The sequence below is a fragment of the Taudactylus pleione genome, unplaced genomic scaffold (genome assembly GCF_031769625.1).
Source record: "Taudactylus pleione unplaced genomic scaffold, aTauple2 ptg000281l, whole genome shotgun sequence".
Taxonomy (NCBI): Eukaryota; Metazoa; Chordata; class Amphibia; order Anura; family Myobatrachidae; genus Taudactylus; species Taudactylus pleione.
The window spans coordinates 990,152-1,018,072 of record NW_028284683.1 but is presented as its reverse complement, the minus strand read 5'-3'; the positions used below and the strand labels follow the sequence as shown (position 1 = coordinate 1,018,072).

General features: G+C 48.1%; 2 protein-coding genes across 3 annotated transcripts in view; one reads left to right on the top strand and one right to left on the bottom strand.

The window, feature by feature from the left end:
- Positions 1-9,898: 9,898 nt before the first annotated feature.
- WDR82 (WD repeat domain 82) lies at positions 9,899-21,501 on the bottom strand. The gene is made up of 9 exons (XM_088482038.1): positions 20,839-21,501; positions 19,024-19,121; positions 18,488-18,554; positions 17,106-17,205; positions 16,902-17,018; positions 15,843-15,998; positions 15,691-15,760; positions 15,471-15,613; positions 9,899-11,336 (listed from the first exon to the last, which is right to left on the bottom strand). The coding sequence occupies exons 1-9, from the start codon at positions 20,997-20,999 to the stop codon at positions 11,307-11,309; spliced, it is 942 nt and encodes a 313-aa protein (XP_088338164.1). The 5' UTR covers positions 21,000-21,501; the 3' UTR covers positions 9,899-11,306.
- Positions 21,502-21,638: 137 nt separating this feature from the next.
- The window catches only part of GLYCTK (glycerate kinase), a 42,091-nt gene continuing 35,808 nt past the window's right edge, over positions 21,639-27,921 (top strand). Inside the window, exons 1-2 of one of the 2 annotated variants that reach the window (XM_088482070.1) lie at positions 21,639-21,710; positions 27,008-27,243. The gene's annotated coding sequence lies outside the window, so the exon portion shown is untranslated. Of the gene's footprint in view, positions 21,711-22,248; positions 22,337-27,007; positions 27,244-27,921 lie in introns of those variants that run through there. The other variant, XM_088482071.1, reaches the window with a different exon arrangement.

Sequence of the window (27,921 nt, the reverse complement as noted above, 5' to 3'; positions counted from 1 at the left end):
AGTCAAAAGGTCCAATCCAGTTTGAAGGAAGGCCAGGACTCTGGAAATCCTAAACACTTGGGGGTCGTAGCTTCTGGTACGACAGCATTGGAAATATGTATGCCACACTCTGTGGTAGATCCGAGCAGAGGCTGGCTTACGCGCTCTGAGCATAGTTTTGACTGCAGAGCTAGAGAATCCTTTGGACCGCAGGAGGGATGTCTCAAGAGCCACGCCGTCAAAGACAGACGACCCAGGTCCGGGTAAAGGCAAGGACCCTGAGACAACAGGTCCGGTCATTGAGGCAGCAGGAATGGAGTGCCAATAGAGACACTCCGAAGATCTGAGTACCAATGACGTCTGGGCCAAGCTGGAGCCCCCAGCAGGAAAGTGCCTCCATCTTGTTTGAACTTCCGTTCCGAAGAACTCGAGGAAGAATGGAAACTGGAGGGAATAGGTACGCAAAATGGAAGGTCTACTTCACTGATAATGCATCTACAAAGGTTGCCTCGGCATCTCTTGTTCTTAACCCGTACACCGGCAGTTTGTGATTGTGTCGGGAGGCCATGAGGTCCACCTCTGGGAGGTCCCATCTGCTCACTAGGAGTTTAAAAACCTCTTGGTGAAGAGACCATTCCCCAAGGAAGTCTGCTACCCAATTGAGAACTCCCAGAATGAAGACCACAGAGATGGCCGGGAGGTGACCCTCGGCCCATGTCAGAATGCGTGACACTTCTGTCAATGCTGCTCGACTTCGAGTGACTCCTTGATGGTTGACGTAAGCCACTGTTGTGGCATTGTCGGACTCTACCTGTACATGTTTTTCGTGAAGTATTTTCTGGGCCAGTATGAGGGCCCTGTAGACAGCTCGAAGCTCCAATATGTTGAATGGCAGGGTTGATTCGACCGATGTCCAGCGGCCCTGAAAGTGTGGACCAGTCACTGCGCCCCAACCCCGGAGACTGGCGTCCGTTGTTAGGAGTACCCAGTCCAGGATCCAAAAGGAGCGACCCTTGATTAGATGAGATGTCTGTAGCCACCAAGAGAAGGACAGACGCACCTCCGGAGAGAGTACCATTGTCTGAGCTTTGATCCGATGGGGTAACCTGTTCCACCTGGAGAGGACCAGCCTTTGCAAAGGCCTGGAGTGGAACTGAGCATATTTCACCATGTCAAAGGTGGACACCATGGATCCCAAAACCTGCATTGCTGAGTGGATCGACACCCAGCGACTGTGGAGACATCTGCGCACTCGTAGTTGAAGTGTAAAGATCTTGTCTGATGTCAGAAAGATTCTCTAATCCTGAGAATCCAGCAGGGCTCCCAGATGAATCATTATCTGTGAGGGATTCAGGGAGGACTCTTTCCAGTTGATTAACCATCCATGCTTGTGAAGGAAAGAAGTGATTAGCCACAGATGGCGGTGAAGCACTTCTGGGGATCCTGCTAAGAGCAGGAGGTTGTCCAGATACGGTAACAGTTGGAGACCCTGACCACACAGGTGGGCCACCATGATAGCCATAATTTTGGTAAACACCCGTGGAGCTGTGGATAGTGCAAAGGGCAGAGCCTGAAATTGGAAGTGTTGCTGTAGTATAGCAAACCAGGGATATTGCTGATGTGCGGGAGCTATAGGTACATGTAGGTACGCGTCCTGACTATACAGAGATACCATAAAGTCCCCAAGCTCCATAGTTAGGATAGAGCGTAGGGTTTCCATCCTGAACCCGATCAGGGATTTGAGGTTGAGGATAGGCCGATGAGACCCATTCAGCTTCTGAACCAGAAATAGTAGAATAACAACCAGTCCCCCGTTAAGATAGCGGGACTAGCACAATTACCCCTGCCTGCAGCAAGGACTGTATGGCGTTCTGGATTTGTACGGCCTTGTTCGGGTCTGACGGAGGGCCTGGGTAGAAAAACTAGTGGGGAGGCTGTCGAAGAAATGAGAGGGCATACCCGTGAGAGACCACTTCTCTTACCCAAGCATCCGTGGTGGTTTGACACCAACACTGGGCAAACTGAAGTCGTCGGCCTCCCGCTCTGGGATCTCCCAGAGAGGCCCGTCCCCTGAGAGCTTATCCTCGGGTCCTGGTCTTGGCAACACTAGTGGAAGCCGACTGCCTAGGAAAGGACTGATCTTTAGGCTTTCCGTGAGGACGAAAGGACTTAAAAGATGTGGCCCGAGGCTTTGTAGCATTGGTTGCTGAAGGCAGAAATGCAGTTTTTGAAGCCGCCAACGTAGTTTCAATCTTGTCAAGGTCTGGGCCAAACAAGATCTCCCCATCGTAGGGTAACACTTCTAGGCCCTTCTTGGAATCCGCATCCGCTTTCCATGAGCGTAGCCACAAGGTACGGTGGGCAGACACCACCGCGGCCGAGACTCTGGAGTTAAGGAAAGTGGCTTCCAATGTCACTCCTCCAATATATGAAGCTGCATCTTGTATGTGAGCGACGAAAGATATCTGATCCCTAGAAGCATCTGAGGGAAAGAGTCTTCAAGAGCGTCAGCCCAGTTCTCTGTAGCTTTAGCCACCCATGCAATAGCCATGGTCGGACGGGCAACAGCCCCTAAAAAAGAAGAGATCGATTTAAGGCAAGATTCTACCTTTCTATCCCTAGGATCCTTCAAAGAGGTTACACTGTAGGGATAGGTAACGTGGCGCTTTTAATTAAATGCGTAACGTGAATCTACCGCAGGGGGGAGTCTCCTTGAACAATGATCCACAGGAAATGTATAAGAGGAGCTCAGCCATTTTGGGTACTGGATGCCAGCGCTCAGGATACAGATGCCAGCATCCCGACAAGGTTAGGATACCGATACCTGCCGGTAAGTATCCTAACACTCCCCCTCACATACACAGCCCCCTTTCCTCACATCACTGACCCCTCTCAGCGCAGAACCCACCTCCTCCCCTCGCAGCACAGTCCCGCTCTATCACTAACCCCCCCTCCCCTCATGCAATGCCCCTGTACTAGTGCCCCTTATGCAATGCCCTTTATGCAATGCCCCCTGTAGCATTGCCCATTAAGCAATGCCCCTTGTAGTACTGCCCATTAAGCAATGCCCCTTGTAGTACTGCTCATTATGCAATGCCCCCAGTAGCAGTGCCCAGTAATCAGGGCCCCTTATGCAATGCCCCCTGTAGCAGTGCCCCTTATGAAGTGCCCCTGTAGTTGTGCCCTTTAAAGTAGTGTCCCTGTAGTAGTAGTGCCCTTTATAGTAGGTCCCCTATAGTAATAGTAGTGCCCCTGTAGTTGTGCCCTTTAAAGTAGTGCCCGTGTAGTTCCCCAGTAGTAGTAGTAGTGCCCCTGTGTAGTTCCCGTCGTAGTAGTCCCCCCCCCCATGCCCCCTACTTACCTGACTCGACGCGGCCGTCGTCCAGGATGACGCTTCCACTGCCGTACTCACTGGATCTGACTTGATCAAGCAGTCGTGGTCGCGCAGGCTCCTCACGGCGCGGGTGACGCACCAGCGAAAAGTCTGTGGAATTGAATACGGGGAAAAGCTTTCGCCTGGCGAAATAACATCACCGGCAGCTATATAGCTGGTAATAAGGCTCCATGCTCTGCAGAACATGTGCACGCTATATAGCTGGTAATAAGACTCCATGCTCTGCAGAACATGTGCACGCTATATAGCTGGTAATAAGGCTCCATGCTCTGCAGAACATGTGCACGCTATATAGCTGGTAATAAGGTTCCATGCTCTGCAGAACATGTGCACGCTATATAGCTGGTAATAAGGCTCCATGCTCTGCAGAACATGTGCACGCTATATAGCTGGTAATAAGGTTCCATGCTCCGCTATATAGTTGGTAATAAGACTCCATGCTCTGCAGAACATATGCACGCTATATAGCTGGTAATAAGGCTCCATGCTCTGCAGAACATGCGCACTATATAGCTGGTAATAAGGCTCCATGCTCTGCAGAACATGCGCACTATATAGCTGGTAAAAAGGTTCCATGCTCTGCAGAACATGCACGCTATATAGCTGGTAATAAGGCTCCATGCTCTGCAGAACATGCGCACTATATAGCTGGTAATAAGGCTCCATGCTCTGCAGAACATGCGCACTATATAGCTGGTAATAAGGCTCCATGCTCTGCAGAACATGCGCACTATATAGCTGGTAATAAGGCTCCATGCTCTGCAGAACATGTGCACGCTATATAGCTGGTAATAAGGTTCCATGCTCTGCAGAACATGCGCACTATATAGCTGGTAATAAGACTCCATGCTCTGCAGAACATGCGCACTATATAGCTGGTAATAAGGCTCCATGCTCTGCAGAACATGCGCACTATATAGCTGGTAAAAAGGTTCCATGCTCTGCAGAACATGCACGCTATATAGCTGGTAATAAGGCTCCATGCTCTGCAGAACATGTGCACGCTATATAGCTGGTAATAAGGTTCCATGCTCTGCAGAACATGCGCACTATATAGCTGGTAATAAGGTTCCATGCTCTGCAGAACATATGCACTATATAGCTGGTAATAAGACTCCATGCTCTGCAGAACATATGCACGCTATATAGCTGGTAATAAGGCTCCATGCTCTGCAGAACATGCGCACTATATAGCTGGTAATAAGACTCCATGCTCTGCAGAACATGCGCACTATATAGCTGGTAATAAGGCTCCATGCTCTGCAGAACATATGCACGCTATATAGCTGGTAATAAGGCTCCATGCTCTGCAGAACATGCGCACTATATAGTTGGTAATAAGACTCCATGCTCTGCAGAACATGCGCACTATATAGTTGGTAATAAGACTCCATGCTCTGCAGAACATGTGCACTATATAGCTGGTAATAAGGCTCCATGCTCTGCAGAACATGCGCACTATATAGCTGGTAATAAGGCTCCATGCTCTGCAGAACATGTGCACGCTATATAGCTGGTAATAAGGCTCCATGCTCTGCAGAACATGCGCACTATATAGCTGGTAATAAGACTCCATGCTCTGCAGAACATGCGCACTATATAGCTGGTAATAAGACTCCATGCTCTGCAGAACATATGCACGCTATATAGCTGGTAATAAGGCTCCATGCTCTGCAGAACATGCGCACTATATAGCTGGTAATAAGGCTCCATGCTCTGCAGAACATATGCACGCTATATAGCTGGTAATAAGGTTCCATGCTCCGCTATATAGCTGGTAATAAGGCTCCATGCTCTGCAGAACATGCGCACTATATAGTTGGTAATAAGACTCCATGCTCTGCAGAACATATGCACGCTATATAGCTGGTAATAAGGCTCCATGCTCTGCAGAACATGCGCACTATATAGCTGGTAATAAGGCTCCATGCTCTGCAGAACATGCGCACTATATAGCTGGTAATAAGACTCCATGCTCTGCAGAACATGCGCACTATATAGCTGGTAATAAGGTTCCATGCTCTGCAGAACATGCGCACGCTATATAGCTGGTAATAAGGTTCCATGCTCCGCTATATAGTTGGTAATTAGACTCCATGCTCTGCAGAACATATGCACGCTATATAGCTGGTAATAAGGCTCCATGCTCTGCAGAACATGCGCACTATATAGTTGGTAATAAGACTCCATGCTCTGCAGAACATATGCACGCTATATAGCTGGTAATAAGGCTCCATGCTCTGCAGAACATGCACGCTATATAGCTGGTAATAAGGCTCCATGCTCTGCAGAACATGCGCACTATATAGCTGGTAATAAGACTCCATGCTCTGCAGAACATGCGCACTATATAGCTGGTAATAAGGTTCCATGCTCTGCAGAACATGCGCACGCTATATAGCTGGTAATAAGGTTCCATGCTCCGCTATATAGTTGGTAATAAGACTCCATGCTCTGCAGAACATATGCACGCTATATAGCTGGTAATAAGGCTCCATGCTCTGCAGAACATGCGCACTATATAGCTGGTAATAAGGTTCCATGCTCTGCAGAACATGCGCACGCTATATAGCTGGTAATAAGGTTCCATGCTCTGCAGAACATGCGCACGCTATATAGCTGGTAATAAGGTTCCATGCTCCGCTATATAGTTGGTAATAAGACTCCATGCTCTGCAGAACATATGCACGCTATATAGCTGGTAATAAGACTCCATGCTCTGCAGAACATATGCACGCTATATAGCTGGTAATAAGGCTCCATGCTCTGCAGAACATGCGCACTATATAGTTGGTAATAAGACTCCATGTTCTGCAGAACATATGCACGCTATATAGCTGGTAATAAGGCTCCATGCTCTGCAGAACATGCGCACTATATAGCTGGTAATAAGGCTCCATGCTCTGCAGAACATGCGCACTATATAGCTGGTAATAAGGCTCCATGCTCTGCAGAACATGCGCACGCTATATAGCTGGTAATAAGGTTCCATGCTCCGCTATATAGTTGGTAATAAAACTCCATGTTCTGCAGAACATATGCACGCTATATAGCTGGTAATAAGGCTCCATGCTCTGCAGAACATGCGCACTATATAGCTGGTAATAAGGCTCCATGCTCTGCAGAACATGCGCACTATATAGCTGGTAATAAGGCTCCATGTTCTGCAGAACATATGCACGCTATATAGCTGGTAATAAGGCTCCATGCTCTGCAGAACATGCGCACTATATAGCTGGTAATAAGGTTCCATGCTCTGCAGAACATGTGTACGCTATATAGCTGGTAATAAGGCTCCATGCTCTGCAGAACATGTGTACGCTATATAGCTGGTAATAAGGCTCCATGCTCCGCTATATAGCTGGTAATAAGACTCCATGCTCTGCAGAACATATGCACGCTATATAGTTGGTAATAAGACTCCATGCTCTGCAGAACATGTGCACGCGATATAGCTGGTAATAAGGTTCCATGCTCTGCAGAACATGTGTACGCTATATAGCTGGTAATAAGGCTCCATGCTCTGCAGAACATGCACTATATAGCTGGTAATAAGGCTCCATGCTCCGCTATATAGCTGGTAATAAGGCTCCATGCTCTGCAGAACATGCGCACTATATAGCTGGTAATAAGGCTCCATGCTCTGCAGAACATGCGCACTATATAGTTGGTAATAAGACTCCATGTTCTGCAGAACATATGCACGCTATATAGCTGGTAATAAGGCTCCATGCTCTGCAGAACATGCACACTATATAGCTGGTAATAAGGCTCCATGCTCTGCAGAACATGCGCACTATATAGCTGGTAATAAGGCTCCATGCTCTGCAGAACATATGCATGCTATATAGCTGGTAATAAGACTCCATGCTCTGCAGAACATGCACTATATAGCTGGTAATAAGACCCCATGCTCTGCAGAACATGCACACTATATAGCTGGTAATAAGGTTCCATGCTCCGCTATATAGCTGATAAGGCTCCATGCTCTGCAGAACATGCACACTATATAGCTGGTAATAAGGCTCCATGCTCTGCAGAACATGCGCACTATATAGCTGGTAATAAGGCTCCATGCTCTGCAGAACATATGCATGCTATATAGCTGGTAATAAGACTCCATGCTCTGCAGAACATGCACTATATAGCTGGTAATAAGACCCCATGCTCTGCAGAACATGCGCACTATATAGCTGGTAATAAGGCTCCATGCTCTGCAGAACATGCGCACTATATAGCTGGTAATAAGACTCCATGCTCTGCAGAACATGCGCACTATATAGCTGGTAATAAGACTCCATGCTCTGCAGAACATGCGCACGCTATATAGCTGGTAATAAGACTCCATGCTCTGCAGAACATGCGCACTATATAGCTGGTAATAAGGTTCCATGCTCCGCTATATAGTTGGTAATAAGACTCCATGCTCTGCAGAACATGCGCACTATATAGCTGGTAATAAGGCTCCATGCTCTGCAGAACATGTGCACGCTATATAGCTGGTAATAAGGTTCCATGCTCTGCAGAACATGTGCACTATATAGCTGGTAATAAGGCTCCATGCTCTGCAGAACATATGCACGCTATATAGCTGGTAATAAGGCTCCATGCTCTGCAGAACATGCACACTATATAGCTGGTAATAAGACTCCATGCTCTGCAGAACATGCGCACTATATAGCTGGTAAGACTCCATGCTCTGCAGAACATATGCACGCTATATAGCTGGTAATAAGGCTCCATGCTCTGCAGAACATGCGCACTATATAGCTGGTAATAAGGATCCATGCTCTGCAGAACATGCGCACGCTATATAGCTGGTAATAAGGTTCCATGCTCCGCTATATAGTTGGTAATAAGACTCCATGCTCTGCAGAACATATGCACGCTATATAGCTGGTAATAAGGCTCCATGCTCTGCAGAACATGCGCACTATATAGCTGGTAATAAGGTTCCATGCTCTGCAGAACATGCGCACGCTATATAGCTGGTAATAAGGTTCCATGCTCTGCAGAACATGCGCACGCTATATAGCTGGTAATAAGGTTCCATGCTCTGCAGAACATGCGCACGCTATATAGCTGGTAATAAGGTTCCATGCTCCGCTATATAGTTGGTAATAAGACTCCATGCTCTGCAGAACGTATGCACGCTATATAGCTGGTAATAAGGCTCCATGCTCTGCAGAACATGCACGCTATATAGCTGGTAATAAGGCTCCATGCTCTGCAGAACATGCGCACTATATAGCTGGTAATAAGACTCCATGCTCTGCAGAACATGCGCACTATATAGCTGGTAATAAGGTTCCATGCTCTGCAGAACATGCGCACGCTATATAGCTGGTAATAAGGTTCCATGCTCCGCTATATAGCTGGTAATAAGACTCCATGCTCTGCAGAACATATGCACGCTATATAGCTGGTAATAAGGCTCCATGCTCTGCAAAACATGCGCACTATATAGCTGGTAATAAGGTTCCATGCTCTGCAGAACATGCGCACGCTATATAGCTGGTAATAAGGTTCCATGCTCTGCAGAACATGCGCACTATATAGCTGGTAATAAGGCTCCATGCTCTGCAGAACATGCGCACGCTATATAGCTGGTAATAAGGCTCCATGCTCTGCAGAACATGCACACTATATAGCTGGTAATAAGGCTCCATGCTCTGCAGAACATGCGCACTATATAGCTGGTAATAAGGCTCCATGCTCTGCAGAACATGTGCACGCTATATAGCTGGTAATAAGGCTCCATGCTCTGCAGAACATGCGCACTATATAGCTGGTAATAAGGCTCCATGCTCTGCAGAACATGTGCACGCTATATAGCTGGTAATAAGGCTCCATGCTCTGCAGAACATGCGCACGCTATATAGCTGGTAATAAGACTCCATGCTCTGCAGAACATGCGCACTATATAGCTGGTAATAAGGCTCCATGCTCTGCAGAACATGCGCACTATATAGCTGGTAATAAGGCTCCATGCTCTGCAGAACATGTGCACGCTATATAGCTGGTAATAAGACTCCATGCTCTGCAGAACATGCGCACTATATAGCTGGTAATAAGGCTCCATGCTCTGCAGAACATGCGCACTATATAGCTGGTAATAAGGCTCCATGCTCTGCAGAACATGCGCACGCTATATAGCTGGTAATAAGACTCCATGCTCTGCAGAACATGCGCACTATATAGCTGGTAATAAGGCTCCATGCTCTGCAGAACATGCGCACTATATAGCTGGTAATAAGGCTCCATGCTCTGCAGAACATGCACTATATAAATAACTGCTAATATATAAATAAGACATGTAGATTCGCGTGCCTGGGCAATACTTTTGGATGATTAAAGTTGTATATGAAGCCTAATTATATAAGTAACAAAGAAATCCCATTAGACGGAGCAGCTCTGCCATCCGCATGTCGCGTTCCAGTTTACCCTGAATTTCCTGCACCGGAAGACCCACATTCCGGCGTGTCGAATCTCCTTCTTTGTGCATTGACCACAATACAATTTACACAACTTTTCGATAACTGTTTTATTTGTGTAAAAAAAACATTATATACAAGAAACGGTTGTGGGCTGTTTATTGCGGCAAACTCACATTATCACAACACTTATGTACATATCTGCGAATAAATGTCAATTTGTTTGTGCGGCTGGATAGTCTAAAATGTGCGTCTGTGAAATACATCAGAAATACTGCTGGCGGACAGTCCCTGGGGATGAGGAGGTGATGAGCATGTGCCACAAGCCAGGTCCCTTTCAATACTTGAAACTGCAAAAGTAAGTCGTAATATACAGATATTATGCACCAGGGATTCACATAGTGCAAGGTGAGGCCCACGTACACTCTCACCCCTGGTCTTCCTGCTCTATAGCTTACAGGGGAGCAGCCCACACTGCCTGTTGTCCCAGGTGGGCTTGTACATGTACTGGATCATATCTCGTCAGGACCACCCAATAGTATCTTATTGCTGCAGTGCTCCTTTCTATACTGCTTCCCACACAAATATCAGCTGTCATGTACCCGCCCCGCTCACTAGGTTTGGAGAACAAGCTGTTACTATTAGATCTTATGCTATAAAAACTCAAGAAAATATTTAAACTTTCAAAATCTTTCAGGAACCAAGTTTAAAAAAAAATAAAATAAAACAAAATTAAATCAAATGTTCTCCTGCAGGAACAGAACAGAAGCTGAAGTTATCGGAATCCTCAGTGTAACCTATGTACAATGATCCCCGCGTCCAAGATACTGGCCGTGAACGGCGCGGACAGTAACTGCAACCAGCCCGTCAGACCTCTCAGGGAGACAGGGCGACAGGGAGACGACACTCTCTCAGTCTGCAGAGAATATTTCTATCACTCTGGTCCACAAAGTACAAATTGAGATGAAACGAGAACGGCTCTATTTAGTCCCTTCATTGCGTAAGAGATCCGAAGCTACTAATAATGCTGTAACTCCTATGTTCAGGGAACCAAATACACGTCTGTCACATGACACACGCGTGGCGAGAGCCTCGCTGCATTTCAGCATAGTTGCACAATAGGTGCGTGAAATATCCCAGCAATAAAAGGGTGAGAGGACTTTGTAACTCGCCCGTTCAGAGGGGTGAGGCCAGGCCGGGCACCTGTTACACTAATACATGAAGGAAATACATAAAAATGTTACCACAGGAATTTAAAAAAGGCCCCAAATTAATGTGATTAGGACATAGCTCAGTCACCACAGCGCAGCTTCAGTATCCATCGTCTGGACGGCAGTAATAATATATATATTCGGATGCATAAACCGGGCAGTTTTGGCAAGTAGAAGTATCAGTCTATTGTGGAAGCGGGGTAATACTGGGGAGTACTCAGGAAAGCCTCCAACAGAGTCCTAACCCCAACATGCGGGCTCTCGCTACCCCCATGGGTAACCGGTACATTAGTCATCAATAGTCGGCAACCAGAAGGCCTGCAGAGACAGAAGGGACAATTACCAATAAGATAGCATCCTTACACATACAGAGACAATAACCATTTATGCTTAAAATGATCACAAGAGAATAGCTCTTCTCCGTACTGACGGCCTGTGTGATGGGGTTTCCATCAGGGGGGCAGGTATAGTTCTCAGCATCCGTTCTCACTCACATCATAGTCTTCTTGTTTACAAATGCAAGAGCCCTGCTTCATGCGACGGCCATTTGTCTGGAGACCAACTCTGCCATCCAGAACCCTGTACTGAACTATATAAAACGGCCCCTAAACCGCAGGGTGTGTGCGCTTTGCTGGTATTGCTCCTGCCACCTTACGTAAAGGCCGCTACAAGCTCTTCACTGGTGTACAAGTGCCCGTACCAATGTGCAAGGACAGACACCCATTTTGAGCATCTTAAGACGCTAAACCAACACTTGGTGCATCAGACATCACTATCGGACACAGACTAGTAATCTGCACCTGCCATAGGACAGAGTATGGCCTCCTATGTGAGGGGAATGCAAAAAGCCACGGTAATTTACGGTGGGCTAATTGAACCCCCAGTGCTAATCAATAAGCCCCAAATGTGCAGCAATTATCAAACATTTTTTCACCACTGCACAAGCAGTGATAAAAGTCCCTGATACCCAGGTGTTTAGCAGGTGACACGACCCTGTTAATGCACGAATCAGTGAACTTTTCACGGATGTGTGTGAACGTCCGTTAACACGTCAATTTAATACGTAAATGTAAAAGGCGTGAACAAAGGTATCAGGTGACAAAGGAAAGTTTAGTTGAATAGCCTTTGGCGACCTCCCTTTTTTACCCGTAAAAACTTATCGGGGGGAACTGAATTCCCCCCGAAGACACAGCTCACCCTCACTTTCCATTACATCACGGGCAGCATTGAATGCCTGAAGAACAGGACTTTTAAATTTGGCATTTACCGAAAAGTCTGCAGAATCTCAGACCCTGGGGGTCTGTTTGCACGCTATGCAGATGGGATCGGTATGATTTACCACCGGCCACACGGTTCAATTCCTGACAGCGGAAGCCCAGCAGAGGTGAAGATCCTGACTGCGCTAAAGGTAAGTACAAACTAACCTAACAACCCCCCCCCCCCCCCCCCCAACCATCCTTTAGGGGTGCCTAAACCCTAAACCCTAACCTCCCCCCCTCCCCCCAACCCTCCTTGAGGGCGCCTAACCCTAACCTCCCCCCCTCCCCCAAGTGCCTAACCCTCCTCCAAGTGCCTAAACCTAACCCCCCCCCCTTCCCCGCTGCCTAACCCTAAGTCTCCCAGGAGGGGTGCCTAACCCTAACCTCCCCCCAGGGGTGCCAAACACCCCCCCCCCCCCTTACCCTAGTCTAACCCCTAACCCCCAACCATCCTTTAGGGGTGCCTAAACCCTAACCTCCCCCCCTCCCCCCAACCCTCCTTGAGGGGCGCCTAACCCTAACCTCCCCCTCTCCCCCCCTCCCCCAAGTGCCTAACCCTCCTCCAAGTGCCTAAACCTAACCCCCCCCCCCCCCTTCCCCGCTGCCTAACCCTAAGTCTCCCAGGAGGGGTGCCTAACCCTAACCTCCCCCCAGGGGTGCCAAACACCCCCCCCCCCTCACCCTAGTCTAACCCCTAACCCTCCCAGGGGGCTGTCTAACCCTAACTCCCCCCCCCCCTGGGAGCCCCTAACCTAACCCCCCCCGCGGCTGTCTGCAACCGGCTTATCTTCGATCGGGATGCCGGGCTCCCGGCGTAGGTAAAATGACAGGCGTCGGGATTTCGACGCCTGTCATTAGGCCCTTGCAGGGATTAGACAGTCGGGACGCCAACGGTCGGGATTTAACAGTCGGCATCCCGACTGCATACCATGCAAAATATGAGCCCAGCTGGACGATGTTTGAAGAACTGCGCATGTGTCCCGATGGTTACCACACAGACGCAGAAGAATTTGGACGTAGGGAGTGCGTATATTAGCGTATTAGTAGTCTAGGCAGAGGAGGGCGTGTTGCTGGCAGCAGCTGCATCCAAAGACACACAACTGCTCGCACAGTACGCCATACTCCGATGAAAAAAAGGCACCGGCCATAATGCGTCCGATGGTAGCGTCTAAAGATGCAGAGATAGATTTGCACCGCCGCATGAAGAAGCAAGTGGAAATCTGTTTTTAAGATATCGGTCGAGGCATAAGAATACAGACGCGGCTAAACAGGTAGCCGCATCTGCGCACGTATGAGAATTAGGCGCTTGTACTTTAACCAACTAAATGTAGATTCCAAGTTCCAGGTCACTTTTCTTTCACAGAACAATTTTGCTTTTAAAGACTTAAATAACAAATAAAATTGTGTCTCCTGCAAAGTAGGATCAGACTGTTTACTGCCCAGATAGTCGCATGTTTCGTAGAGACGCACTGAATCCAGTTACACTTAGTGCAGAGTAGAAGGAGAGGACACCTGTACGTGACAGTGAGCCCTCTACAGACCCCGCCAGTCCCAGTGTCAGGTCCTTGTCGTCTCCCTGTGTCCCAGTCACCAAATATTAAATTGTAAACGCTATTAATAACCACAATCCCATAAAAGCAAATTAGTTCCAGCCTGGGAAATGCATTTTTGCTGCCTACATACAGTAGAACATCCATCATGGTAATGACATTAGTTCTAAACTTCTAGACTTTCCAAACATTAAATGTGCCATTGTCTTCACTGCTTAACGCTGCAAAACATATTTCCAGGACTAGGAATGATCTATTATATAACCAAATAACAGGGATGTCTAGCAGTGAAGTCAGAGCTGGAGGAAGGCCCCGCTAACCTCTCCTCACAGCTTTCATTGGCTGCTTGACTGACACAGCCCCACCACCTGCTCTCACTAGCTGCCTGACACATACAGCATTGCCATCATCTCCCCTCACAGCTCTCACTGTCTGCCATATGGACACTGCACCACCTCCCCTCACAGCTCTCACTGGATGCCTGACTGGATAACAGCACAACCTGCCCTTACAGCTCTCACTGGCTGTCTGATAGGATACAGCCGCTGTTCTCCCCCTAGCGCTGTATGAATGTACAGGTCTGTACCCTCCTGTCAACGCCTGCACCGTGATGACACATATGAGGGAGAGTGAGATGAGATTGCAGAGATAATGCAATACTAGAGACACAGACCGACACACACAGACCGACAGACACACACAGACCGACAGACACACACAGACCGACAGACACACACAGACCGACAGACACACACAGACCGACAGACACACACAGACCGACAGACACACACAGACCGACACACACACACAGACCGACAGACACACACAGACCGACACACACACACAGACCGACACACACACACAGACCGACACACACACACAGACCGACACACACACACAGACCGACACACACACACAGACCGACACACACACACAGACCGACACACACACACAGACCGACACACACACACAGACCGACACACACACACAGACCGACACACACACACAGACCGACACACACACACAGACCGACACACACACACAGACCGACACACACACACAGACCGACACACACACACAGACCGACACACACACACAGACCGACACACACACACAGACCGACACACACACACAGACCGACACACACACAGACCGACACACACACACAGACCGACACACACACACAGACCGACACACACACACAGACCGACACACACACACAGACCGACACACACACACAGACCGACACACACACACAGACCGACACACACACACAGACCGACACACACACACAGACCGACACACACACACACACCGACAGACCGACACACACACACAGACCAGGCAGAAATTACTTAAAGACAGAGGGGAGACAGATGAGACCTGGAGGGTGGTCAAAAATTTGAGACACAGACCGGGGGAAGGGATGAGAAACTCAGAGGGGACAGAAATAAGATATAGACAGGAGGACAGAGATGAGAAGTCAAAGCACGATAGCTAGCTACCTGGCTATAATACTAGTGCCATTGTGTAATCCAGTCTGCAAATCGACTATGCCATTATCCATCTATAATCTACGTCTGACCTACTGACAGTACACCGGTAGAAGGAAAAGTCACTGCACATTTAGGATCCTTGCTTACCATATTGGAACAAGCACTTGCAAAGGTCATGAACTTGGGATTGAACTGTAAGCAGGTGATGGGTCCAGTGTGTTTGCCATCCAGTACGGCAACTTTCATGCCACTCTCTCCATTCCATACATGGATCTTGCCATCTTCCGACCCTGCAGATACACACGGAGGATGAGAAGCAGCCGAGGAGCCATAAAACAAGGGAGAAAACTATTCTTATTCGTCTTACCGATCATAATGAACTGAGAATCTGGGGTGAACGAAGCTTCCAGTGTGACTCCTTTACTGTTGTTATAACCCTGTCAGAGACCAATATTACAGTCAGATTTATCCACTGCCTGATCCTCATTTATCCAATCACACACGTCACAGGCTACCTACCCCAAAGGTGTGGAGCACAGCCCCTTTAAACGCATCAACCAGCCTTAGGAAGCCGCCATTTGTAGAGAGGAGAATTAATTTTCCGTCGTTGCTAAATTTGAGTGATGTCCATTCGCAGGTACGGTCATAATTCATCTTAAAGGTGGCAAAAGGGCCCTGCGACAAGGAATTTCAGAACGAGATTTTTTAATTCTGCAAGTTTTTCAATGTTTACAGCCTGTCTCAGTATACAATACGTTTACTGGCTGACCCCCCCACCGTACTGGTTGGTCTAGATGACCACATAGATCAATAGAAACCTGCACCGTTTATATCTCTGGCCTGGTTTAGAAAGCAGAAAGAGTATCCGCTAAGCTCCATGAACAATTAAACTTGAATAGAGGAGGGTGGGAGAAAAATTGATCTTCATTTAAAAGCACTGCTAAGATGCAAGGTATCGCGTATAAAAGTGCGACTAATGGCGTTTGCTAAAAGAGACATCTTTCTGGCGGCTATTGGGACCTTCTCCATTGCTCTAACACTGTAAAACACACGTTCCATGCAGCATACATGACTGAGCAAGCGGATAAACTCCCAATCTAACAAACGTACACCCAGCCCGGGCACAGTCACATGTGGAATGGGAGCCGCTGCTTTGAGCACATTGAAGCTGCAATTTGCGGACAGACAGATCTTAAGATAAAACCAAATCAACAGACAGAATATGAGCACGTGTGTCTCCAAAAGGAACAGGTTATCGATGGACAGGTCTGCTGATCTGGTCGGCCTGTGTGACCGCACTAAAAGGGCCCCTTTGTGGTCGTACTATCCCGCCAATATAAAGCGGACAGCTAAACACTACCATATTGCAAGAGATTTCTAAGAATCGGGCCAACTCTGACGCATGCAGCCCCTACGACAACCACAGGACTAAAAATTGATTAGATCATTTTCGGACATGTTAGTGAATGTGTTCGGAAGTGAACACTATTGGTCCTCGGTTGCAGGAAAGGGTCATGTGTGACCAGCGGAATTGTCCTGGTAAACACAAATGCACCTGATCTGTCGGCTTAGAATTACCTTATCAAAGGAGCGAAGGTCATACAGCTTCACCATCTCTGAATTAACCCCAGCAGCAAAAATAAGACCCTCCGGATCAAACGAGCACACTGGCTTCCCCTGTAGGTGCATCAGACCCTTTATGGAGGAAGGAATATATCATCAGTGGGATTCATTCGGTACACCTCCGCATCATATAAAACATCAGGGAAGAGCGTCACTAACCTGACAGTTGGGAGACCGGAGGTCCCACAATCGGATGGTTTTATCCAAGGACCCGGAAATGAAGGCATCATCCACCGGAGACATAGATAACGCAACAACCCTGTTAAAATAATGAGACCCTGAGTGAAGGTCCTTGAAGAAACAGTTCTGAAGGTCGAAGCGCAAAGATAAATACAAGGAGACGTATTTCCCTATATACACAACACTCCTAACCCTGCTTGGGATAGCTGACACTGAATGCAGTTTCAGAGTACTTCTATTCTAAACCAGAACTGGACACACAAAGGTGTCTTACAAACGGAGAAAATGACGGTTTTATTGCCATCAGCAGTATGTGGGCACAAAACACCTGCTGGTCAACAGCTGAGCAGGAATGTCCAGATACCCATCAGGAACGCACGCAAGTGCAGCTGGATGATGACCGCAATTGTCATCCAATCGCACAAGCTCTGTGCCCCATAGGTCTGGGCACACGGCACAAGCATTAAACAGCCGGATCACTTCTATTTGGCCACGTGTGTGGGTAGCTGGACACAAATCTAGCCACTTGGTAAGCAGCTGACATCAGTTCAAGACTTAATCCCACAAGAGAGAAACCCACCAACTAACGGTGTTTACATACAACTTTCTGCTTTCCCCAAGTCTATTATAGATGCATTGCAAAAACATTGTTTATTTGGAATAAAAAAAAAATTAGGTCAATTAGAATGGGCTGTTTCCAATATGAGGAAACCAAATAAATAATTTCAATCAAAAGAAAATGCATATAAACACCTCTATACCCCCTGGAATGGTGTTATCTAGTGCTCACTCTAGCTGGGGCGGCAGGCAGGGAGCCAGAGCTAGAGAGGGCACTTCCGTGAGCGTGCCTAAGGCGCGCGCTTCCGAAAAGGGGGCGTGGCCATTGAAAAGCCCCCAAGCGCCGACAGGGAGAATAGATGCTGGGCGTCTATTCTCCGGCGGTGACCAGGTCACCGCACATTTCCCCAACCGCGGGTGAAGACGGCACCCGCAGGCTGTGAGGGCAGGGCGCTTTTTGCCCCGCTAAAACAGCCTAGAGGGAATGCTATTATCTATGGCACTGAAATTAAAAACATGACTGCGCTAAGGGTGGGGCCACAGAGATTTTAAAGATGAGCACTTTATTTAACCGTAAAAAAAAATAAAATAAAAATGCTGATTTGAATACTTGATGAGAGGTGGAGGCGATTAGGGACACTTTGCCTGTCACATGGCAGCGATTACATGTAGCATCTCCAATAATCTATTTAAAGCATCATCATTGATTTTATGTACCATGCCTCACCCCCCTTTTACCATTTCTTCCCTGACCCAAACTCTAGTGACCCGCTGGTTAGATTCACCTCACTACTGTCACTCACCTTTTATTGTGGCCTGGGAAATAACGGATATATTTATTATCATGAAGCGAGAGGTACCGGATAGTGTCTACAGAAGAAATAAAAAAGAAAGCGATTAGCTGTACGTAACATTACATCACTGTACAGAATAAGTTTAAGTCAACAGACAGATGGCTTAAAAACAAAACAAATCGAGAACAATCTCAGGTACGATATGGAAAGCGAAAGCGTTACCCAGCACCATGAAGACAGGTTTGTGGATCCACACACAGAGCAGGAACTCCGTGCCGATTGTGCCGTGCCCTGGGCAAGGCAGTAGCCTGTACAGTTATCTCCAACCGCGGGTGATGTCACAGACCCTTAAACTGTACAAACAACTACCTCAGCCCAGATCCAAGCCTACGACCGAAGACATCTCCGTAGAATAAGCCTATTGCCGACACTGACAAAAGACATACCTGAAGAAGGTAACCTACCATCGATAGTAAAGTAGACAAATGGTCTTAAAGAGGCAACATACAGAGTAAGGATCTGAGTGGACCATAGAGAAGGCGTACCATCAATTTTGTTGGAACTATAGACCACAGTATTTGCTGCGTGTGTATATCTGATGAGGTCCACACCGTACTTCTTGCTGTACAGTGTCCTCTTGGGCCTGCCAAAACAGAAAGCATTGTGAAACACGGCTAAAAAACCCAGAGCAATTGTAATAGTACCATTTTTTTTTTCAGCCACTTGGACTCAGAATGGACCTTATCACAGACACTTACATCTGCCCCCCCACTGCCTCCCCAATAGCCTCTCAGCCAATCTACCCCTCACCGACACCACCTCTATCAAGATCAGGCTTTGTCGACTGGCAGCCACATGCGGACCGCCATATATTTACATTTGTTATAGTCGTTATTCATGGCGAAATCTGACAGCAAAAGGTACAAAAAGGGGATAAACGACGCCATCATCGATGTGGTTACCACCAAGTGGGGATGTTCTTCGCGCAGATGTTTCCAATGTGAAGGATTTTATAGACTTGTACAGTTTCGGGCCAAGCAGGGCACAGTTATCAAGGCCAAGAAATGGCAACAAGCATCTGTGAAAGCTTACATACATTTCCCTAGATCTGGCAGACTTCTAATGGAGCGTACACACGGTCAGATTTGTCAGACTTGTCAGATGAACGACTGAACGATTAAACGATTTGAACGATTTGGACGATTTGACCAAAGTTTTGAACGATTTGAACGATTTGAACGATTGAACGATTTTTAACTGCATTAAAATGAATGGAATCGTCCAAGTCTGACTGCAAACCCATCAGATGTCAGATATCGTTATCTGACAAACGGGAACGCGCATCGTTGATCGTCCATCGTTCAGGCATGTCAGATATGAATGATTTTCCATCAGATATGAACGACTGAACGATTTTTAAATCGTTATCGTCCATATCTGAAGAAAAAATCTGATCGTGTGTATGCACCTTTATCCTAAACCAGGGGATGCCAACCCACCGCTCTCGAGCCACATGTGGGTCTTTCATTGTTGTAATACGGCTCTAACCCTGAAGTGGCTTGGGGGCACCGGATTAAGGGGTGGGGGGGGGGGGGGGTTAGCCGGGTGTGAGGAGCCGGAGTGCCTGCTGGATTTAGTTAGATCCAGTCAGCAGCAGCCCTGACGGAATGGAGTCAGCGATGCCCAGCGTGATCATGTTAGCACTGGGGGTACAGCATAAGGGGCACAGCCTAAGGGTCACTACCACAGGAAGCACTGCATAAGGGGCACAACTACAGGGGGCACAGCATAATAGACACTACAGGGGGCACTGCATAATGGGCACTACTACTGGGGGCACAACTACGGGGGGGTGACACAAGGTCATGCTCCTGCTAATGTCATACCAACGGTGTGCGCACAAAAATGAGGCATTGCCTTGTGGCAGCTCTTTAACTTGACTACAGATATTTTTCGGCTCCCTGGCTCTGACTGGTTGTCCTAGGCAAAGTGCCCTTACATGGTTGTAGACCATTACTGTAAATCACGAACGACCTATACTAGTTCTATCGCCGCTGTCCCAGCAGAACCATCTTTACATCTTTTCCAGGCCCACACTCATACTCTCTCTGCATCGTATACAGACAGTACACCAGTGTAATGGACCAAGCATTCCCCAGGACAGGTGGTCTCTCGTGTCCCAACCGTGACATCTTTCGGACAACTCCCGCCCCCGCCAGCTCATTCTGTGGGAGCGCGCCGCAGGCTATGGCAGATCAGTCTCAGGACACGCCATAGGCGTTTATTATACATAGAGAAGTATATAACCGACCCATTGTGATCACTAGACAGCGAGCGTAACAGCAGCGCCGGATACTCACTTGCCCTCTTGGCAGTCGTACAGCACAATGGAGTCATCGTCGCTGCTGGAGATGACGGTCTCTCCGCCCGGACTGAAGTCGAAGCAGTTGATCTTATCGGAGTTTTCACGGAAAACCTTGGCCACCCGGAAACTGCGCAGCACGTTGTCCGTTAGCTTCATGGCTGCCAGAGGGGGTCGGGCTCACTCGCCCGGGAGAGGGGGGGGGGGGGAGAAAAGGGGGGGGGGGGGAAACAGGATATGGGGTGCAGAAATATAAGCAATATTGGGGTGCAAGTGAGGTAATGGTGGGGGGGCTGAGACTTGGGGATGCAGGGGCACAAGCAGAGGGGGGGAGCTGTTGGGGCTCAGGGGGAGATCTGGGGGCGCAGGGAGAGGGTTAAGCAGTAATAAGAGCCTGCACTATTCCTACACCAGCCCCCCCTGGCTGACAGGCCTGGTGTGGTGACGGGTGTGCGGGGATCTGGGTGAGATCACACCCCTGAGCCCGATGGCTACGGGGGGGGTGAAGGCGGAGGAGCTCGGGTCCCTGGGGCCCCCGGGTCACGGTGGTGTTAGTGACCGGCTCACAGTTGGCGCCTCCCGCCCGCGCTCATTGTCTCCGCCGCCGCCATGTTGCCGCAGGAGCCGGAGGGAGGCCGCAGCGCGCGTCGACGCAGCACATAAAAAAAAAAAAAACTACGGCCGGCTATTGGCTGGAGGGTCAGTGACGTCAGGCGCGTCCGCCATGTTGCGTGCGGCGCGCTGCTGCGTGCTATGGAATGCTCGGGCGCACGGGCCGCGGTGATCTCGCTGTGGTCCTGGGAGGCCGCCATCTTGCGTGTGGCATGGTTAACCCCTGGTTCCTAGGCTGGCTGTCCTGTCATTGACAGTGTGAGTCTTGCTGTTGCTGTTGCTGCTGCTGTTGCTGCTGCTGTTGCTGTGCATTCTGTCCTATGGGGTGTTACTAATGCTTCCTTAGCTAGACTGACATGGTCTCTCTTCCATTGTGCTTTATAGACATTTATTAGGGGACTAAAGCCTTCCTCCATGTTACTGGATTGGGGACCTTGGAGGAGGCAGATGCTGTGTAACTGCTGTAATTATTACATTTCTTCGGTGTCATGATATTATTATTATATCCACCTTCTTTCACTTGTTTCCCAGCTGCAGTCACCTGGATTTGTTATCTGGAATGAAAGGCTTTCATTTGTTACATCAGGTTGTCGCCGTTGGAACCTCCACGCAGACGCGTTTGCCGTGCCTTTTCAGTAGCATTTTTACCAGTGCTGAAAAGATCGCTGTAGGCAATCCCAGTGCGGACGGCGTAGCAAAATGGCATCCAAAAACGCAACGCTAGTAACAACGCCAGTGAACGCGGCGCTGTTAGAAACAATGTGCCAGACCCCTATACACACCGTGCCGGGATCCATCTTCCGCCACACAAAAATTAGGAGACATAACTTACTGCGCAAATGTTATTCTCTTATTGGCGCACGGCGTGCCAGCTGCATTATACTGTACGTGTAAAAAGTGTATTGATTTCTATGGTACTATACCAACAGCATGGCTGTGTTATACAGACTGCTAATCACATGGTAACCTCCAGCCTCAGCCAGGTAGGGGACGGTGTTACCTCCTTTGTACTCTCTGAGTGTGTGTCTTTGGGCCTGATTCATTACGGATCGCTATTGCAAATACGCGTGCGGGTCTGCTGCGAAAATATGCTAATGAATGCAATCGCAAAGCCGTTGCACAGCCAGCATAGAGACGCCCACCACCACTATCTCACATCTGTAATACCTCACAGTCCTGTGTATACATCTGTAACATCAGCCACAGCTCAGCCAGCATAGAGACACCCACTACTGCTATCTCACATCTGTAATACCTCACAGTCCTGTGTATACATCTGTAACATCAGCCACAGCACAGCCAGCATAGAGACACCTACTACTGCTATCTCACATCTGTAATACCTCACAGTCCTGTGTATACATCTGTAACATCAGCCACAGCACAGCCAGCATAGAGACACCCACTACTGCTATCTCACATCTGTAATACCTCACAGTCCTGTGTATACATCTGTAACATCAGCCACAGCACAGCCAGCATAGAGACGCCCACCACCACTATCTCCCATCTGTAATACCTCACAGTCCTGTGTATACATCTGTAACATCAGCCACAGCACAGCCAGCATAGAGACACCCACTACTGCTATCTCACATCTGTAATACCTCACAGTCCTGTGTATACATCTGTAACATCAGCTACAGCTCAGCCAGCATAGAGACACCCACTACTGCTATCTCACATCCGTAATACCTCACAGTCCTGTGTATACATCTGTAACATCAGCCACAGCTCAGCCAGCATAGAGACACCCACTACTGCTATCTCACATCTGTAATACCTCACAGTCCTGTGTATACATCTGTAACATCAGCCACAGCACAGCCAGCATAGAGACACCCACTACTGCTATCTCACATCTGTAATACCTCACAGTCCTGTGTATACATCTGTAACATCAGCTACAGCTCAGCCAGCATAGAGACACCCACTACTGCTATCTCACATCCGTAATACCTCACAGTCCTGTGTATACATCTGTAACATCAGCCACAGCTCAGCCAGCATAGAGACACCCACTACTGCTATCTCACATCTGTAATACCTCACAGTCCTGTGTATACATCTGTAACATCAGCCACAGCTCAGCCAGCATAGAGACACCCACTACTGCTATCTCACATCTGTAATACCTCACAGTCCTGTGTATACATCAGTAACATCAGCCACAGCTCAGCCAGCATAGAAACACCCACTACTGCTATCTCACATCTGTAATACCTCACAGTCCTGTGTATACATCTGTAACATCAGCCACAGCACAGCCAGCATAGAGACGCCCACCACCACTATCTCCCATCTGTAATACCTCACAGTCCTGTGTATACATCTGTAACATCAGCCACAGCACAGCCAGCATAGAGACACCCACTACTGCTATCTCACATCTGTAATACCTCACAGTCCTGTGTATACATCTGTAACATCAGCTACAGCTCAGCCAGCATAGAGACACCCACTACTGCTATCTCACATCCGTAATACCTCACAGTCCTGTGTATACATCTGTAACATCAGCCACAGCTCAGCCAGCATAGAGACACCCACTACTGCTATCTCACATCTGTAATACCTCACAGTCCTGTGTATACATCTGTAACATCAGCCACAGCACAGCCAGCATAGAGACACCCACTACTGCTATCTCACATCTGTAATACCTCACAGTCCTGTGTATACATCTGTAACATCAGCTACAGCTCAGCCAGCATAGAGACGCCCACTACTGCTATCTCACATCCGTAATACCTCACAGTCCTGTGTATACATCTGTAACATCAGCCACAGCTCAGCCAGCATAGAGACACCCACTACTGCTATCTCACATCTGTAATACCTCACAGTCCTGTGTATACATCTGTAACATCAGCCACAGCTCAGCCAGCATAGAGACACCCACTACTGCTATCTCACATCTGTAATACCTCACAGTCCTGTGTATACATCAGTAACATCAGCCACAGCTCAGCCAGCATAGAGACACCCACTACTGCTATCTCACATCTGTAATACCTCACAGTCCTGTGTATACATCTGTAACATCAGCCACAGCACAGCCAGCATAGAGACACCCACTACTGCTTTCTCACATCTGTAATACCTCCCAGTCCTGTGTATACATCTGTAACATCAGCCACAGCTCAGCCAGCATAGAGACACCCACTACTGCTATCTCACATCTGTAATACCTCACAGTCCTGTGTATACATCAGTAACATCAGTCACAGCTCATCCAGCATAGAGACACCCACTATTACTATCTCACATCTGTAATACCTCCCAGTCCTGTGTATACATCTGTAACATCAGCCACAGCTCAGCCAGCATAGTGACGCCCACTACTGCTATCTCACATCTGTAATTCCTCACAGTCCTGTGTATACATCAGTCACAGCTCATCCAGCATAGAGACACCCACTACTGCTATCCCACATCTGTAAAACCTCACAGTCCTGTGTATACATCTGTAACATCAGCCACAGCACAGCCAGCATAGAGACGCCCACTACTGCTATCTCACATCTGTAATACCTCACAGTCCTGTGTATACATCGGGAACATCAGCCACAGCTCAGCCAGCATAGAGACACCCACTACTGCTATCTGACATCTGTAATACCTCACAGTCCTGTGTATACATCTGTAACATCAGCCACAGCACAGCCAGCATAGAGACCCCACTACTGCTATCTCACATCTGTAATACCTCACAGTCCTGTGTATACATCGGGAACATCAGCCACAGCTCAGCCAGCATAGAGACACCCACTACTGCTATCTCACATCTGTAATACCTCACAGTCCTGTGTATACATCGGGAACATCAGCCCCTCACGCAGACTTACAGCAATTCTGACCTTACTCAGAAATTGCTAACCTCGTCGCACGCAGTGAGTACACAAGCTGCGTATGCCGTTGCAGTGGCTAATTTATGCACGCCCATATAACGGCGTTCAAACGGACAGCCACGCCTGCGTTTCTCCGACCACTACCCTGTCACCACCCCCAAATGCTGACAGCCTGTCACTCACTCTGCGATGGGTTCCTGTGTTCTGCATGACTGCGGTGTGATTGCAATTAAGCCGCTGCGCACGTGCACTGCGGTGCATGCGCAGTACGCACCATCGGCTGATTTGTGTACGTTGTTGCAGTTGCGATCACAAATGCAGCCACGTACTCAAATCGAGCGATTGTCAGCCATTGCGCATGCGTATATAAGCTGCGCTGCTATCACACTGCAATTATGTACGCACAGAGGAATGCATCGCAGAGTGAGTGACAGGCTGGGAGCGTCTGGGAGTGGTGACGGGGGAGCGGTTGGGAAAAAGGTGTTCCTGTCCGTTTGAACGGCGTTTCTTGGGCGTGCATAAATTAGACCTGCTGTAAGTGTGTGTGACGGGCTGATCCGCGTTGATGTTACTGATGTATACGCAGGAGTGTGAGGTATAACGGATATGAGAAAGCAGCAGCGGGTGTCTCTATGGCGACTGAGCTGTGGCAGGCATTAGCATAATTTCACAGCTGTGTTCCGTAAGAAATGGCAGCTGCGATCACAATTGCGATCCGTACTAGGGCCTGTGTTAAATTATATATTAAAGTATATTGCGTTTCAATACCATTTTTAGATCATCTCTGTCTACTTGTGGCTAGAACCACCCTCTGATGCTCTCCATTATTGTGTAATAAATGAATCCTGTACAAATGATAATAAATTATTACGTTATATATTATAATCACTGTATTGGAAACTATCCGGCTATCTGCCCTCATAACTGAACAGGTTAATTAGCCGGGAAAGATAATAAAGGTTTTGCCCTGCTTGGTTGGCTGGGTGCAGTCTGCCGCCTCCCCAGATTGGGCACCTTGCTCAAACATCTACCAGGGTTGGTGCAGTATTCTAAGTACATATATGAATGTATTGCAAGGGCTGTGGCTCTATATGAAGAGCATACAGTATGTGTTGTGCGAGAACCTCCTTGTGTTACAGCTGCAGGTGTCAGTAGCACATACTGATGTGTAACAGTCATTTAAGGCCTATTTGTGAGTAATATACTGTACACCATTCTGCTCACAATGGGGGAGATGTATCAAATCTTGGAGAGAGATATTATTATTATTATCATTTAATTATATAGCGCCACAAAGATCCCATAGAAAACAATGATTTACAGTACAAAACATAGCAGGGCAAGGACATGGGTCAGACACATTAATACTCAAATAAGCGGCAGGACAACCAAGGGTGAGGTGGCGTTGTAGGGGGTATGGAATAGATGGTAGTATAAGTAAGGGAAGGAAAAGCACATGAGGGACGAGGGCCTTGCTCGAGAGAGCTTATGCACTCTAAATGGGGGGGGGGATAGACAGACTGTGGTGACATGGATCAATGGACTGGTACCAACCAATCAGCTTCTAACTACCATTTTACAAGCTGTGTTTGAAAAATTACAGAGGCTGATTGGTTGGTTCTTTATCTCTCTCCAAGTGTTAATACATCTCCCCCAATATATTTTTTTGACATCTATTAAGTGCTGTATTTCTGTGACCTACAGATAAGAGCTGACACTCTAATCCATTCCACGCCTCTGCTGTGTTATACCCAGCGCTCTGTGCCAATGCCGTGCCTGCAGCCCTGCTTCAGAGTAAGTGGTCAGGAGGAAGCAGCCAGAGTCACCAGCAAAGAGGCGCTGCAGCAGCTATACCAGCAGCCAGATAGCAGCGGTTCCAGATGCTGGTGAAGGAGCCTGGTGGTGGCAGCGGCTATTCTCCTACAGCTAGTGCACAGCCGGTGAGTGTGTGGCAGCAGAGTATGACCGGTGGTCAGTAGTGGCAGGCTAGTGATGGCTACTGATGGTAAATCAATCCGACATGAGTCAGTAAGAGCACAGAAGAACTGACAGGACAGGCTGGCAGAGTGCTCGTCCCGTTACACTAGGACCCCCGTTGGATACGAGCCCTAAATAAATATTACACATGTTGCTTATATGTATGTGGTTAATCAGGTAACCTACGTTATAATAACATGGAAGTAGTAACATCTAGGGGCATATTTACTATAGTGCGGGTTTATAGAAGTGGAGATGTTGCCCATAGCAACCAATCAGTTTTTAGCTATTGTCTTCTAGAAGGTGCTAGATATATGAGAAGTAGAATCTGATTGGTTGCTATGGGCAACACGCTTCAGTAAATATACCTCCTACAGGGGGGATCTGGGCAGCACGGTTCACTGATTAGCATTGCTACCTCACAGCACTTAGGGCCTCATTCAGAGGCGGTCGGAGGATGCAAGCGGTCGCTCAGAAACTGGGCGGCCACTTGCATCCTGACCGCCCGCCTCTGTTGCGGTCGTTAGGCTGTGGGTTAACACCCACAGCTCTAACAACCGCTCGGGTGATCGCGACCATCGGGGCTTACGACGAGACCCTAGGGTAGGGTCTCACTTGTTGTAAGCCCCGCAGAGCTTCTG